This window comes from Cervus canadensis, chromosome 18 (genome assembly GCF_019320065.1).
Source record: "Cervus canadensis isolate Bull #8, Minnesota chromosome 18, ASM1932006v1, whole genome shotgun sequence".
Classification (NCBI taxonomy): domain Eukaryota; kingdom Metazoa; phylum Chordata; class Mammalia; order Artiodactyla; family Cervidae; genus Cervus; species Cervus canadensis.
In genome coordinates this window covers 27,642,326-27,656,172 of record NC_057403.1, presented here as the reverse complement: position 1 = coordinate 27,656,172, position 13,847 = coordinate 27,642,326, and the positions used below count along the sequence as shown (strand labels likewise).

Here is a 13,847-nt window from a genome sequence, read left to right as displayed (position 1 = left end):
ACTACTTCATTCATATGAACAAATCACTCCATGAAATGAAATTATTTATTGGGTGTTCCTGATACATTACTCCTGTCATGTGGTCATAAGTTTCTCTCTCCCTTTTCTCAAACTTGGAAAATGTCTAACCATACACAAAAACAGAGTATAACAACCCCCCCCCATGCACCCATCAAAAAGCTTCAACAACTAAAAACATTTTGCCATGTTTTTTTCATCCTTCTCCCCAACTCAACCTTATTCTGCTGGAATGTTTTGGAACAAATCCCAATCAACCAAGACCCAATACACGTTCAAAGTTCCCAACTTATCTTTTAAAATGTCTTTTTGGGGGGAATTCCCTGGTAGCCCAGTCCTTAGGACTCCACTCTTTCACCGCTGAGGACCCGGGGTCAAGGAACTAAAATCCCATCAGCTATGTGGTGTAGCCAAAATAAAAGTCTTTTTTTTCCCCCCCCCCCCCCCCCCCGGTTTGAATTTCAACTCCAAAAAGCTCATTTTATTTGGTTGTTTTATCTCAATTCTCTTTTAATTTGTATCTCTTAACTCTCTACTGAATTTTTCTTCATGCTACTAGAGTTGCTGAACAAATCAGGTCAACTGCCTATAGAATATGCCACTTTCTGGATTTGTCTGACTGTGATTGCTCCCTTAAGGTGTTATGTAACTTGTTCCACCACACCCCACATTTCCTATAGAGTGGTAATTCCTTCTAGAGGCTTGATTAGATCATTTCAGGGTCCTTCCTACCCCAGGATATGGCAGAAAGAGGGATAAGTATAAGACTGCATATGGGAGTGCTGTATAGTTCTTATCAGGAGACACAATCACATGGTTGTCTCCGTTTCAGTGATGCTGAGGTTGACCAATGGATTTGGCTGAGAAAAGCCTGATTCCTCTCCAGCAGCATTTCATCAAATGATTTTATCCTCCATTGTTGACCACCACCTGAGTCAATTAATTCATTATGGTCTGCAAAATGGTGAGTTTTCTAATCGTATCATCTTTTCTACACAGGAGAATACTCAGAGTCTTCTAAAGAGAAGAAAACTTCCCTCATCCACTAGGGCTATATTTGGTTACCCTGAAAAAAAAAGTCTGTAGTGGAGAAGCAGGAAATTTGCTTACTTCCTCATTTTTCTCCTTTTAACTAGCAATTTTCAGAATAATGAGTGGGCTGCACAGCACTTCTTTTTTTCTTTTTCATCTTTTTCCATCCTTTTATTCTTGTTGGCACTGAGTTTTCTTTTCTTTTTTTTTTAAATAGGAGGCTAATTACTTTACAATAGTGTGGTGGTTTTTGCCATACATTCACATGAATCCACCATGGGTGTATATGTGTTCCCCATCCTGAACTCCCCTCCCACCTCCCTCCCTATCCCATCCCTCAGGGTCATCCCATTGCCACCAGCCCTGAGCACCCCGTCTCATGCATCGAACCTGGACTGGCTGTCCATTTCACATATGATAATATACAGGTTTCAATGCTATTCTCTCAAATCATCCCACCCTCACCTTCTCCCACAGAGTCCAAAAGTCTGTTCTTTACATCTGTGTCTCTTTTGTGCACAGCACTTCTTAACAAATCAAAGTCAAAGGGTCCAGTCCCTCCAGAGTGGCTGATACCCTCTGGCCCCAGTGGCTTCTACCCATAAAGATGGGCTGGGCAGGCAGTAAATCTTATTTGTTGTTCACAATGAAATTTTGCACAATCACCTAAATTTCAACTGCCTAATCAATTACAGCTTCTTCTAATAGTTAAAATCTGAAGACAATTTAGATAACAGATTCAGTTGGTTGAAAGAACAGCCAATAAGAGTGACAGAAATTCGCAGACTGAAAACTGGATTTGTATACTTTTTTAATAAAATGAATTTGAGTTTCTGATTAATACCAGCAATCTGAATTTTCATTTGGCACATATAGTTAGGAAACACTTACTCCATAATCTGTTATGGAAGGTCAACTAGCCGAAACAAGAAAGAAGTAACATTGAATTTTACCTTTGGGCAAAAAAAAAAAAAGAAAAAAAAAAACACTATGCAAATTTAATTCCATTAAGGTTAATGAAAATCACATTTTGAAACTAGATTCTAATATTTTCCATTACTGTTGCTCTGCAGCATTTCTGGCATACATCTATCCAAAATAAACATTAAAATGCCTGAATTAAGGTCCTTAAGAGTCAGTGCTCACAAATAAATTATTTCAAACAGATTCATAGGTACACAGTATAGAAAAGATCTCTGTCAATGCACAGAACTGAAAGCCAAGGTGCAATTACATAAAGACTTGATTTAAAGTCTATTTATAAGATGGTGATACAGGGGGTCCTCTGATTTGCAAGTTCCACGTGTGCAGATTCAACCAACTACAGGTCAAAAATATTCAGGGGAAAATATTCCAGAAAGTTCCAAGAAGCAAAACTTGAATCTGCCATGCAGGCAACTATTAGATAACATTTACACTGAATTTAACAACTATTAACACTGCATTTAAACTGTATTAAGTTTTATAAATAATCTAGAGATTATTTAAATTACACATGGGAATGTGTGTAGGTTCTGTATAAATATTATACCATTTCATATAAGGGACTTGAGAATCTTCAGATTTCGGTACAGGGGGTTCTAGAACCAATCCCCTGCAGATGTTGAGGGACACTGTACTTGGAAAGTCACTAAAAATGCTGGAAGATATAAAATAAGTCCCTTTAAAAGGCATACAACTCTTGGGAACCCTGTATCAATCCTGAGGCCCCAACATGAAACCAGAGCCCCAGAGTTCCCAAGTGGTGAAGAAAGCAAGGGGATAGGTGTCATCACTTCATCTTGCTGCCCTCCCCTCCTCCTCCCTGCAGAGGATGACCTCTTTACCTGTCTGACCTCACCCCTTGTGTCTGTTTCACTCACTGTTTCAGCCACAACAGACCCTCACTGCTCTTCACACGCTCAAGTTTGCTCCTGCCTCAGGAGCTTTGACCCCTCTCCCCAGAACCCTCTTTGCTGGCTATCATCAAGGCCTGCTTCTTCATCTCCCCCAGTTTCTTTCTCAAATATCACATTCTCACTGATGCCTTTTCTAACCAAGTATCTAAGATCACAGTCCTCATCTATCTGCATGAAAGGAGGCACTTCTGTCTTGTTCCCCGCTGCTTCTTCTATGCCTGGCACAAACAAAGTGTGCAAGATACATCTGTGTAATGAACACATGAACTACAAGTCAGTTTCATTCTTTCACTTACATATTTGCACTGAAAAAGTAATTTCATTTAAAACGAGTGACAGATGTTTGTAAAAAGAAGTTAACATTTGTGACTTTCTAATAAACAGAAAACCTAGTTAGGGGACTGCCTATACTTCTTTAATATGAACTATATGTTTTGCTTGCAAATGAGTCTAAGGTTCAGTTAGGGTAACAGATTTTTAGGACAAATAAAACTGAGGTAGACAAAACCAAAGAGAACTCACAGCCACTCAATTCATGAAGCCTGGCCTTTAATTGGAATTAACACACCAATGGAGATGCCCGTAGACTCGAAAAGATAGAGACAGCAGGTCTCATGTGGCCTACCTGTAAAAAATGCTGTAGGAAGTCAAAGCTTTATATGATGAACAAATTCAACGTGGAAAACCATATTTTTCCTGAATTCATTTTGGCTGGACTGATAGTTCGAGACTTACACAAAGGAATCCCCACAGAGCACTTGATTAAGATCATATTTCTCATTTTAGACAACATCCCAGTTCATATACAAAGTAAACTCTACATTTTCTATAAATCCAGAGGGGGAAAATCCCACCTGAACTGTCAACTGGCTTGTTCAAAACTTCCTAGCTACTGCAAGTGTCCCACATACCTCTCCATTCCCTTCCCTGAGTATCCCCATTCTATGCATGCTCAGTTGCTCAGTCGTGTCTGACTCTTTTGCAACCCCATGGACTGTAGCCCAACAGGCTCCTCGGTCCATGGAATTTTCCAGGCAAGAATACTGGAGTGAGTAGCTCTTTCCTACTCCAGGGGATCTTCCCGACCCAGGGGTCGAACCTGCATCTCTTGCATCTCCTGCACTGGCAAAGTGGGTTCTTTACCACTGTGCCACCCGGGAATTCTAGTTACAAGGTAATAGATCAGTGACTACTGGTAGAAGAGGTCCCTAAGGGCTTTTATGCTGAAAAGATCCTGACAGTTTTTACATGAAGCAAGGTAATACAGTTGCCATCTTATAAGACCCAAAGAGACAATAACGCAGAAGGGAAAGGGAGGTGGCCTGCCTAAGGAAGCAGGAAAGAAAGGAGTACAGCAAATGTCCTGGAGTGGCAACTTTTTCCACCTAAAAGCGTTCCGGTGAGAAGAACAACCTGCTATACATTCCTCTCTGATGCTGGCTCGGTACATAATTGCGCTCTGTACATCAAAGAAAGGCTAATAGTACCTTTCAGGCCATGCTGGAAGCAATAATAACATGGGATGACAACTAACTGGGTACAGTATTTCACACACTAATTGCTTCTGATCTTCACAAGAACTCTTGTGAAGGTGGGTAGTAATTCCATTTTACAGCTGGGCAAACTGAGGCTTAGATGTTAGAAGATTTGCTCAACATCACACAGACAATAAGAAGCAGAGTCATTTTCTAAACCCACATTTTCTGATTCCATGCCCCATAATAAGCAGTGTCACAAGCACTAGTTAATACTCACAACTTACTTCTCTAACAGTGAGATTATGAGGGTGAACCACCTGATGTAAGGTGTAGAGTCAATAATGAATACAGACAGGACAGGACTCATGTATACCCTGCCTGCCCCAGAGCACAGTCAGCAACTGCAGTTCCTAGACACAGGCAGCAGGGTCTGTCAATCAGTGAGCATATCCCAAACCTGACTTTAACTCAGGGAGCATCAGAAGCATGTTTTCGCCCCCTCGAGGGGCAGGACAGTGGAACTAGTACGTCTCAGGTTTAAAATGGTCAAGCATTTGAACACTGAATTCAGGGCTTTCTTTAACCACAGTCCTAGGCTCAGCTGCCAAGCACAGGTCCTTGCCTAGTCAGTCAAGTTCATCAATGTTAGACCACAGATTCTTTCCCCAAGGATGAATGCAAAAGACCGTCTCTGGGCCTTGCTGATAAAATCTTTGAAAGCCAACACAGGGGAAAAAATGCCTAACTATTCTATCTGAATTGGTGAATATCCTGAGAGAGAGGGACCACGGCAGTACATAAATTCCAGAAACAATAAATACTTACTGTTCTGTGGAAAGAGCAAAATGTTAAGTCTGCAGGCCTACATTTGGCAATCACATTTTAGGATTTACTTATAAGTCAGCAGTTTGAAACCCAGAATACAGGCATAGATTCTAAAACCCATCAACAGCACTTAGTTTCCAGCTTAGACTCTGAAAGCCTGTTTAGCCCAATATACACAAAAACATGGTAGTGTTCCAGCTATACTAATCACATTTCAATGGGGAAAGTCAAGCCAAAATTCCAAAACACAACAAGAAATACTTCCCTTTCTCAGCTCAAATGGTCCACACTGGTCCCAGAAAAGCAGAAGGGACCGGCTAAGTGCTACTGCACCCAGTGGATTACTGAACTCCAAGTCCTCAGGGTTAGTTCATCCTTCTCTAGTTTCCTGTCCTGGGGAACAAGGACACTTGCCCTATTGGGTCGAAGGGGAAATGGTCTTGGAGGCCTAGCTCTGTCTCTTCCAGCACTTGGAGGCATGGCCTGAAGAAGAGCTCAGTAATGTTCATGTTAAAATAAGAGGCTTTGGCCTCATTTTTCAAACCACTCTTGCCTGAAATTCTAAATAAAGCTAATGATGGTTGTGCCATTATAGGATGATAGCTGTAACAGTCTGGGCCTAATACTGTTCAACTGTTTCAGAGAAGGCAGAGTCTCTAAGCGCTCCCTTGTCACATCTCTGCCCAGCAGCAATCAAGCACACAGGCAGCTGAACTTGGTTCTTCACATAAAACAAACAGAAGTCACAGCTGTGTATCTGTGCGTGCAAACACAGCAGTTTGGAATGGCACACACCAACCTAGTTAACGGTGGTCCTTTCTGGGAAAAGGAATGGGATGGCAGAGTCGAGCAGTAGTGTTAAATTTTACTGCTTGAGTTTCTTTTGAGAAGTACATTTTTTTTAAAAAATATGCTTTATATATGATTTACATGTGTAATTTAAAAAATACTTTAAACTATGATAAGCCATTTTTTAAAACACTTCAAAATCATGCTTTCTCTGAATATATGCCATGACCATAGGAAAAAAATCAGAAAATAAAAAATATATTTGGATAGGTTCAAAACAGAATGACCCAAGGAAGATATTACACACGTGTACATTTATACCAGCACATTCAGCAACAGGCCAAATCCAGTCCAATAGACAAGTCTACAAGGGAAAACTGGTTTTCATATTCTAAAGGGTTATTAAAAAAAAACAAAAAAACAAAGAGTTTGTGACAGAGACACATGTGGCCCACGCGGCCTAAAATTTACTATTTGCCCTCTATAGAAAAAAATCTGAAGATGCCTAATGCCTGATTTAAACCAAGACTATTATGTCTTTTCAAAAATAATTTTAAATTCCTCTTGGAGGACTTCCCCGGTGGTTCAGTGGTTAAGAATTCGCAATGCAGGAGACATGTGTTTGATCCCTAGGTCCAAAAAGATCTCACATGCTGTGGGGCAACTAAGTCTGTGTGCCACAACTACTGAGCCCACATGCCTAGAGCCCATGCTCCACAACAAGAGAAGACACTGCAATGAGAAGTCGGCGCCCTCCAACTAGAGAGTAGCCGCCACTCGCCACAACTGGAGAAAACCTGTGCAGCAATGAAGACCCAGCACAGCCAAAATTAAATTAAAACAAAAAAATTCCTCTTGGAAATGCTTTCCAAATCACAATATGCCTTTTAAACACAATAAAAGTGAGTCATAATACTTAATAGCTTAGCTTTTGTTCCCCCCAAACCCACAACAGTATAAATTAGCTTATTCAGCCACTGCAATCATCAGATTTGTTTCAGAAGACAAAAATCAAATACAACCCCAGGATGCTGGAAAAACATTCTCCCTCCTAGCATCCAGAAACCTAACCTCTGATGTGTTGCTAAAATGTACAAGGACACGTGGAAAAATCAAACTCAGAAGAACTCTCTGAGCAACTAAAAATAATTTTAAAAATCTAGCAGTGAAGCGAATTTAACAGATGACAGTTTAACAATTATTTTCTAAATGAAGGAAGGCAAAACATCACCTTTATTCTGAATGAAATTCATATTCCAATTTTATAATCTAAAGCCCTGAAAAAGGGAGAATATTTGAATATCATTTTGAATATCAAAGACCAAAGAAATGTCCTGACTAAGAATCAAATGCATCCTAATGTGAACAACTGTAAATTTAGAACTGGAAAAATACCTTTATCCTGTAAACATGTGTAGAACTTGCTATATTAAACCAAGGGGTCTGTATAATGACAATTCGCAAATAAATCTTTATAATCACATTTAGAATTCTCAGTCCCTACTGTGTACTCTATCCTCTGGAGAAGGGAATGGCAACCCACCCCAGTATTCTTGCCTGGGAGATCCCACTGACAGAGGAGCCTGGCGGTCTACAATCCATGGGGTCGCAAGAGTCGGACATGACTGAGTGACTATCGTATCACATCACATTACATCACTGTGTACATTAACAGCATGTTATTTGGAAATTAAGTTCCAAGTTGAAAATTTAAAGAAAATCTAGGCTAATTCGTTTGTTTAATAATCTTTTATCCTACTTAATTTTAAAGCAATTCAAAACCTGGCATGCAAAAAAAATTTTTTTTCACAAGAACAGAGTATCAATGGAAAGAGGACGAAGACCATCTTTCAGTGATTTGAGAAAGAACTAAAACAACATTCTCACTTGCCTCTGGAATACACTTTCCAACCCAAGTATGACAGAGAAGATACTCTACCTCAATGTCCTGGAGACTGAATTCCTTCTGATCTGTCAAGTTCGCAGCCCCAGCACTAAGTTCCATCAGCATCTTGGCAATCTCGGGCTTGATGGCTGAAGTCAGCCGACTGGCTGCTTCCATGACGTGCTCCTGCACATCTTTGAGCTGCATGGCTGCCTTGGAGTAGTGCGAGTTCCTGAACACAGTGCTGAAGAGATCTGTGAGGAAAGCACTGGCACGGCAGAAAACGTTGAGGGCGTCCAGGTACTTGGAGATGCCCTGCTGGATGTCGGCAATGGGAGTGGAGTGGGGCATGGCGTGGTGGCAGCTGCCTGCAGCGGTCAGACTGCCCAGGGGGGCGGTGGTGGCCGTAGAGGCCAGCGGAGCACTCAGTGCTCGGCCCAGCTCGGGCATTGGGTACTGCTGGTGCTGCTGCACCTTCTGCTTGGACCCGCCAAGCAGGAAGCGCCGCTTGTAGTCCATTTTACTGTCCTGGGCACTGCAGCAATACATGCGGGAAGGGGACTGTCCCAGGGACCGGGAGAGGGTCAGCGTTCTGATTCCTTTTTTTTTTTCTTCCTAAAACCGTGGCTAGGTATAAAAATAGTGGAGTTCTGCAAATCTAAGTTTTAAAAAAGGCATTTCCATGAGGCAGGTGACCATGTGATCCAATGTCGAGGTGAAAAGGACAAGAAGTTTATATAGTTAATATTTTCAGTGGAGACAGGACCTCTGACAAAAAAATAAGTGTGTCCAAAATGCTATATAAGAACTGTTAGCATTCCACCCTCTTAATAAAAAGATATGGTTGCTGAGAAAAATGTTTACTGAGAACTGCTTTGCAAGAATATTTTGATACTTGTATTTACAATGGCAGAAAAATAACTTAACTTTAAAAAATGTAATATAATGTATCTTCAATATACCAGAAAAGTTAGAACCCAAAAACCCACAAGCTGATCAACAGCGATTTAAAAAGCAGTACAGAATCACTTCACACTAAGTCCTTAGGAAGGAAGATCAAATCTGCAGAATTTTGACAGAGCCTGCCTGCCAAATCCATTTACCTGTAAAGCTTCTTCTCAATGCAAAAATTTTCCAAATTTCCTCTAATGTTTTCTGAAAACAAGTTTTTGTTTCCCTTCAAAAAAATGGCATTTGCTATTATAAGTCGTCTTCTTTCCTTTTGTTTGCTGAGGTAGCGGTTTCCTTGTAACATTAATAAGAGGTGCTTCCAGACAGGGTTGGCCCTCAATTGTAAAGTCTGAAGCAAGAATGCACAGATGTATTTGTAAGGCTTTTAAGTCATTTCCTGTGAGGGGGGAAAATAAGATAGAATTAGGAGAGTTATAGGACAGTGAGTAATTCTGGAACATTAACTCTTGAAACGCTATCATCCACAAAGGTGGGCTCCAAATGAATAAGAAACCTTATAAAAGAATAGAACTATGATATGATGACGGTTAGAAAATTCCTCAAGTTGTAGTACAAAAATAACACAACAAAAAAAGTTTGATTCCACACAAACTACTTCAAAGTTCAGGCTGACAAGTGACACATCGCGCAGGGCCTGGACTAATGTTTGTGTTTGGCATTCCCTTGTTTTTTCCTCAAAGAGCTCACAAATCCACAAGAGGATTAGAAGAGTACCCGATTAGGACTGTTGACAAGTACAGCACTCATAAAACCTTAAGGGGGGTTGGGAAATGGGAGCGATGAGCAAAAGACTGAGAAATCAAGGTTGTTATGAAGAAAATGTTACTCTACCTTAAGGATGTAGGCCATGATTGTATGACAGGTTTTGAAAAGTGCAAGAGTGATGGCCAGGGCTCATCAGGGGAAAGGACTACCACAGCAAAGACCCTGAAGCAGGATGACTTTAGGTCTGTTCAGGATACCCAGGTCGGCCAAGGTGCAGCATCAGAAAGTCAGAGCCTGGAGAGGTAAGTGTCTGACAGGTTTGCAGACAGGATGCTTCTCATCCTCATCCAGTACCAATTTCCCCTCCAGATGATCGAAGGATAGTCTAAGAGGCTATGCCAGTTCCTACACCCTAAGGAGGCTTCTACACAACCCCTGGCTCTGGATAGGTACAAAAAGCAAGGTCTAAATATCTCTGGTTGTCATTTCTGAACCAACAACAGTGAAGCTGTGTGATTCTCCCTGCACAGCTAATTAGGTTTACACTTGCCTTAATGATCTCCTCTCTCAGACATAACAATAGTTCAAACATATTTAATTGAATGACATATGTAGTCTACATGATGTCTGTATATAGCTTGGTCTACTTATTGATTACTAGATTTTCTTTCTTTCCACTTTGCTTTTTTTTTTTTTTAATTTTTTTATTAGTTGGAGGCTAATTACTTCACAACATTTCAGTGGGTTTTGTCATACATTGATATGAATCAGCCATAGATTTACACTTATTTCCCATCCCGATCCCCCCTCCCACCTCCCTCTTCACCCGACTCCTCTGGGTCTTCCCAGTGCACCAGGCCCGAGCACTTGTCTCATGCATCCCACCTGGGCTGGTGATCTGTTTCACCATAGATAGTATACATGCTGTTCTTTTGAAACATCCCACCCTCACCTTCTCCCACAGAGTTCAAAAGTCTGGTTTATTTCTGTTCTCTTTTTGTTTTGCTATGGGTTATCGTACCATCTTCTAAAATTCATATATATGTGTTATAAGCTGTAATGTTTTATCTTTTCTGGCTTACTTCACTCCTGTAGTAAGGGGCTCCATTTTCATCCATTCTCATTAGGACTGGTTCAAAATAGTCTTTTTGACGGCTTGAGTAATATCCATGGTATATGTACCACATGGCTTCCTTATCATTATCTGCGAGGCATCTAGGTTGCTCCATGTCCTGGCTATTATAAACAGTGCTGCGATGAACATTGGGGTGCACGTGTCTCTTTCAGATCTGGTTTCCTCGGTGTGTATGCCCAGAAGTGGGATTGCTGGGTCATATGGCAGTTCTATTTCCAGTTTTTAAGGAATCTCCACACTGTTCTCCATAGCGGCTGTACTAGTTTGCATTCCCACCAACAGTGTAAGAGGGTTCCCTTTTCTCCACACCCTCTCCAGCATTTATTGCTTGTAGACTTTTGGATAGCAGCCATCCTGACTGGCGTGTAATGGTACCTCATTGTGGTTTTGATTTGCATTTCTCTGATAATGAGTGATGTTGAGCATCTTTTCATGTGTTTGTTAGCCATCTGTATGTCTTCTTGGAGAAATGTCTGTTTAGTTCTTTGGCCCATTTTTTGATTGGGTCATTTATTTTTCTGGAATTGAGCTGCAGGAGTTGCTTGTATATTTTTGAGATAATCCTTTTGTCTGTTCTTCATTTGCTATTATTTTCTCCCAATCTGACGGCTGTTTTTCACCTTACTTATAGTTTCTTTGTAGTGCAAAAGCTTTTAAGTTCATTAGATCCCATTTGTTTATTTTTGCTTTTATTTCCAATATTCTGGGTGGTGGGTCATAGAGGATCTTGCTGTGATTTACGTCGGAGAGTGTTTTGCCTATGTTCTCCTCTAGGAGTTTTATAGTTTCTGGTCTTACATTTAGATCTTTAATCCATTTTGAGTTTATTTTTGTGTATGGTGTTAGAAAGTGTTCTAGTTTCATTCTTTTACAAGTGGTTGACCAGTTTTCCCAGCACCACTTGTTAAAGAGGTTGTCTTTTTTCCATTGTATATCCTTGCCTCCTTTGTCAAAGATAAGGTGTCCATTCCACTTTGCTTTTTTGGTAGATAAAAATAAATATGTCATACCATGACATCACCGATTCAATGCACATGAGTTTGAGCAAATTCCAGGAGACAGTGGAAGACAGGGAAGCCTGGTATGCTGCAGTCCATGGGGGTCACAGAGTCAGGTCACAGGGTCACACGACTGAGTGGCTGAAAACAACCACCTTTTCATTCATTATAGCCAATTACCATGTCTCCTTTACGATTCTACAATTCCATTAGGAACCCAGGAAGGTAGACAGGTTATAAGAGCAAGAGATGAGAAAAGTGTTGTGAATACAAACATATACTCTTAAAAGTACAACCCTAACCCAGCTAGCATATAAATCCAACTAAACTGGCACCATTTGTAGCTCTGTGTTCAAAAGAATTTTGACTCTCAAAAACTCTCATAAACTTTTCAAGAAATGAGATATCGAACAGCTATATGTAAGAAATATGTTCCCAAATGTTCATTTTTCAAATTCATTACATACAATAAGGCAATCATATCTATCCCCACTCAAGAGAAACACTCAGGAGGAGTGCTGAAGGATGGAAGGCTGCTCACATAGAAACTGTGTGTCCTGTGTAAGAAAATTATCACCTTGAACCGGCCACAGCGAGTGTCTTGAAAAGCCCTGAGGAACACCTTTCTCTGTTGTGTGTTGCACACTGGTGCTCCTGGCTCTGAGAGTCCACCCCCATTCCTCTGCCAGATGATTCAAGAAGGTCAAGTAAGGCCCACACACTCACTTAATTTTTTAATAAACATCAAAAACATTAAACTTTTTCCCACTTTACATGCTTTCAAAGTTTATGTAAATGAAATTGATTATGGTTAAAAATATACTTCACCAAATTCATCTGCAAATTCAATGCAGTCTCTACCAAAATTTGAACCTTTTCCACAGAAATAGGCAAGCTGATCCTAAAATGTATATGGAAGTACAAGAGACCCAAGATAACCTACCAAGTACTGAAAACAAGATGTCAGAGGACTCACACTTCCTAATTTGAAAACCTAGGTGTGTAAAGCTACAGTAACAAAGACAGCAGAGCACTAGCATAAGGAAAGACACATATACGTAAATGGAATGCAACTCAGAGTTTGGAATAAACCTAGACACCTATGGTCAGCTGATTTTAGACAAGGGTGCAAAACCATTCAGTTGAGAAAGAACGATCTTTTCAATAAATGATGATGGGACAACTAAATATCCTCATGCAAAAAAAAAAAATATGAATAAGAACCCCTCTCTTATATTATAAACAAAAAGTAACTCAAAATGGATCAAAGACCTCAATGTTAAAACTCAAACTTTTAAAGCTCTTAGAAAATATAGGTGCAAATTTTTGTGATCTTAGGTTAGGCAATGGTTTCTTGGACATGACATCTTAAAACACAGACAATAAAAGAAAAAATAGATAAGCTGGACTTCATCAAAACTAAAAACATTTGTGCATCAAAGGTTACTACCAAGGTGAAAAGACAACCCACAGCATGGGCAAAAATAATGGAAAATCATGTATCTGTTAAGGGTCCAGTATCCAGAATATAAAAAGAACATTAAAATTTTTTTTTAAAAAAGACAACCTATTAAAATATGCGCAAATTATATGAACTGATGTTTCTTGAAAGACATACAACTGGCCAATAGCCAAATGAAATGATGCCCAACATGGACAGTTACTAGGGAAAAACAAATAAATCACAATAAGGTATCACTTCACACATGCTAGCATGACTACAGTAAAAACAAACAAAAAACAAAACAGAAAATAAATGTGGGTGAGAATGTGGAGAAACCAGAACTCTCCTAAGTTGCTGGTGAGAATGTGAAATGATGCTACAACTGTGAAAAACAGTTTGGCAGTGCCTCAAAATGTTAAACATAGAGTTGCCACTGAGACCAAGCAATTCCACTCTTAAGCATATATCCAAGAAAACTGAAAAACATCAGTTCGCTTAAAAAAAAAAAAAAATTACACATGAATGTCCATAGCATAATTATTCATAATAGCCCAAAAGTGGAACAACCCAAGTCTATCAACTGATGAATGAATAAACAAAATGTGGTACAGCCATACAATGGTATATTATTCAACCGTAAAAAATGAAACATTGATAAATGCTTGGAG

General features: G+C 39.9%; 1 protein-coding gene across 4 annotated transcripts in view; it reads right to left on the bottom strand.

Moving 5' to 3' along the window:
- The window catches only part of GARRE1 (granule associated Rac and RHOG effector 1), an 82,342-nt gene that overhangs the window by 40,455 nt on the left and 28,040 nt on the right, over window positions 1–13,847 (bottom strand). For all 4 annotated transcript variants that reach the window (XM_043436344.1, XM_043436343.1, XM_043436342.1 and 1 more), the window contains one exon: window positions 7,980–9,273. In XM_043436344.1, coding sequence (XP_043292279.1) covers window positions 7,980–8,474 — 495 coding nt within the window. In that variant the 5' untranslated portion in view covers window positions 8,475–9,273. The remainder of the gene's footprint in view (window positions 1–7,979; window positions 9,274–13,847) is intronic.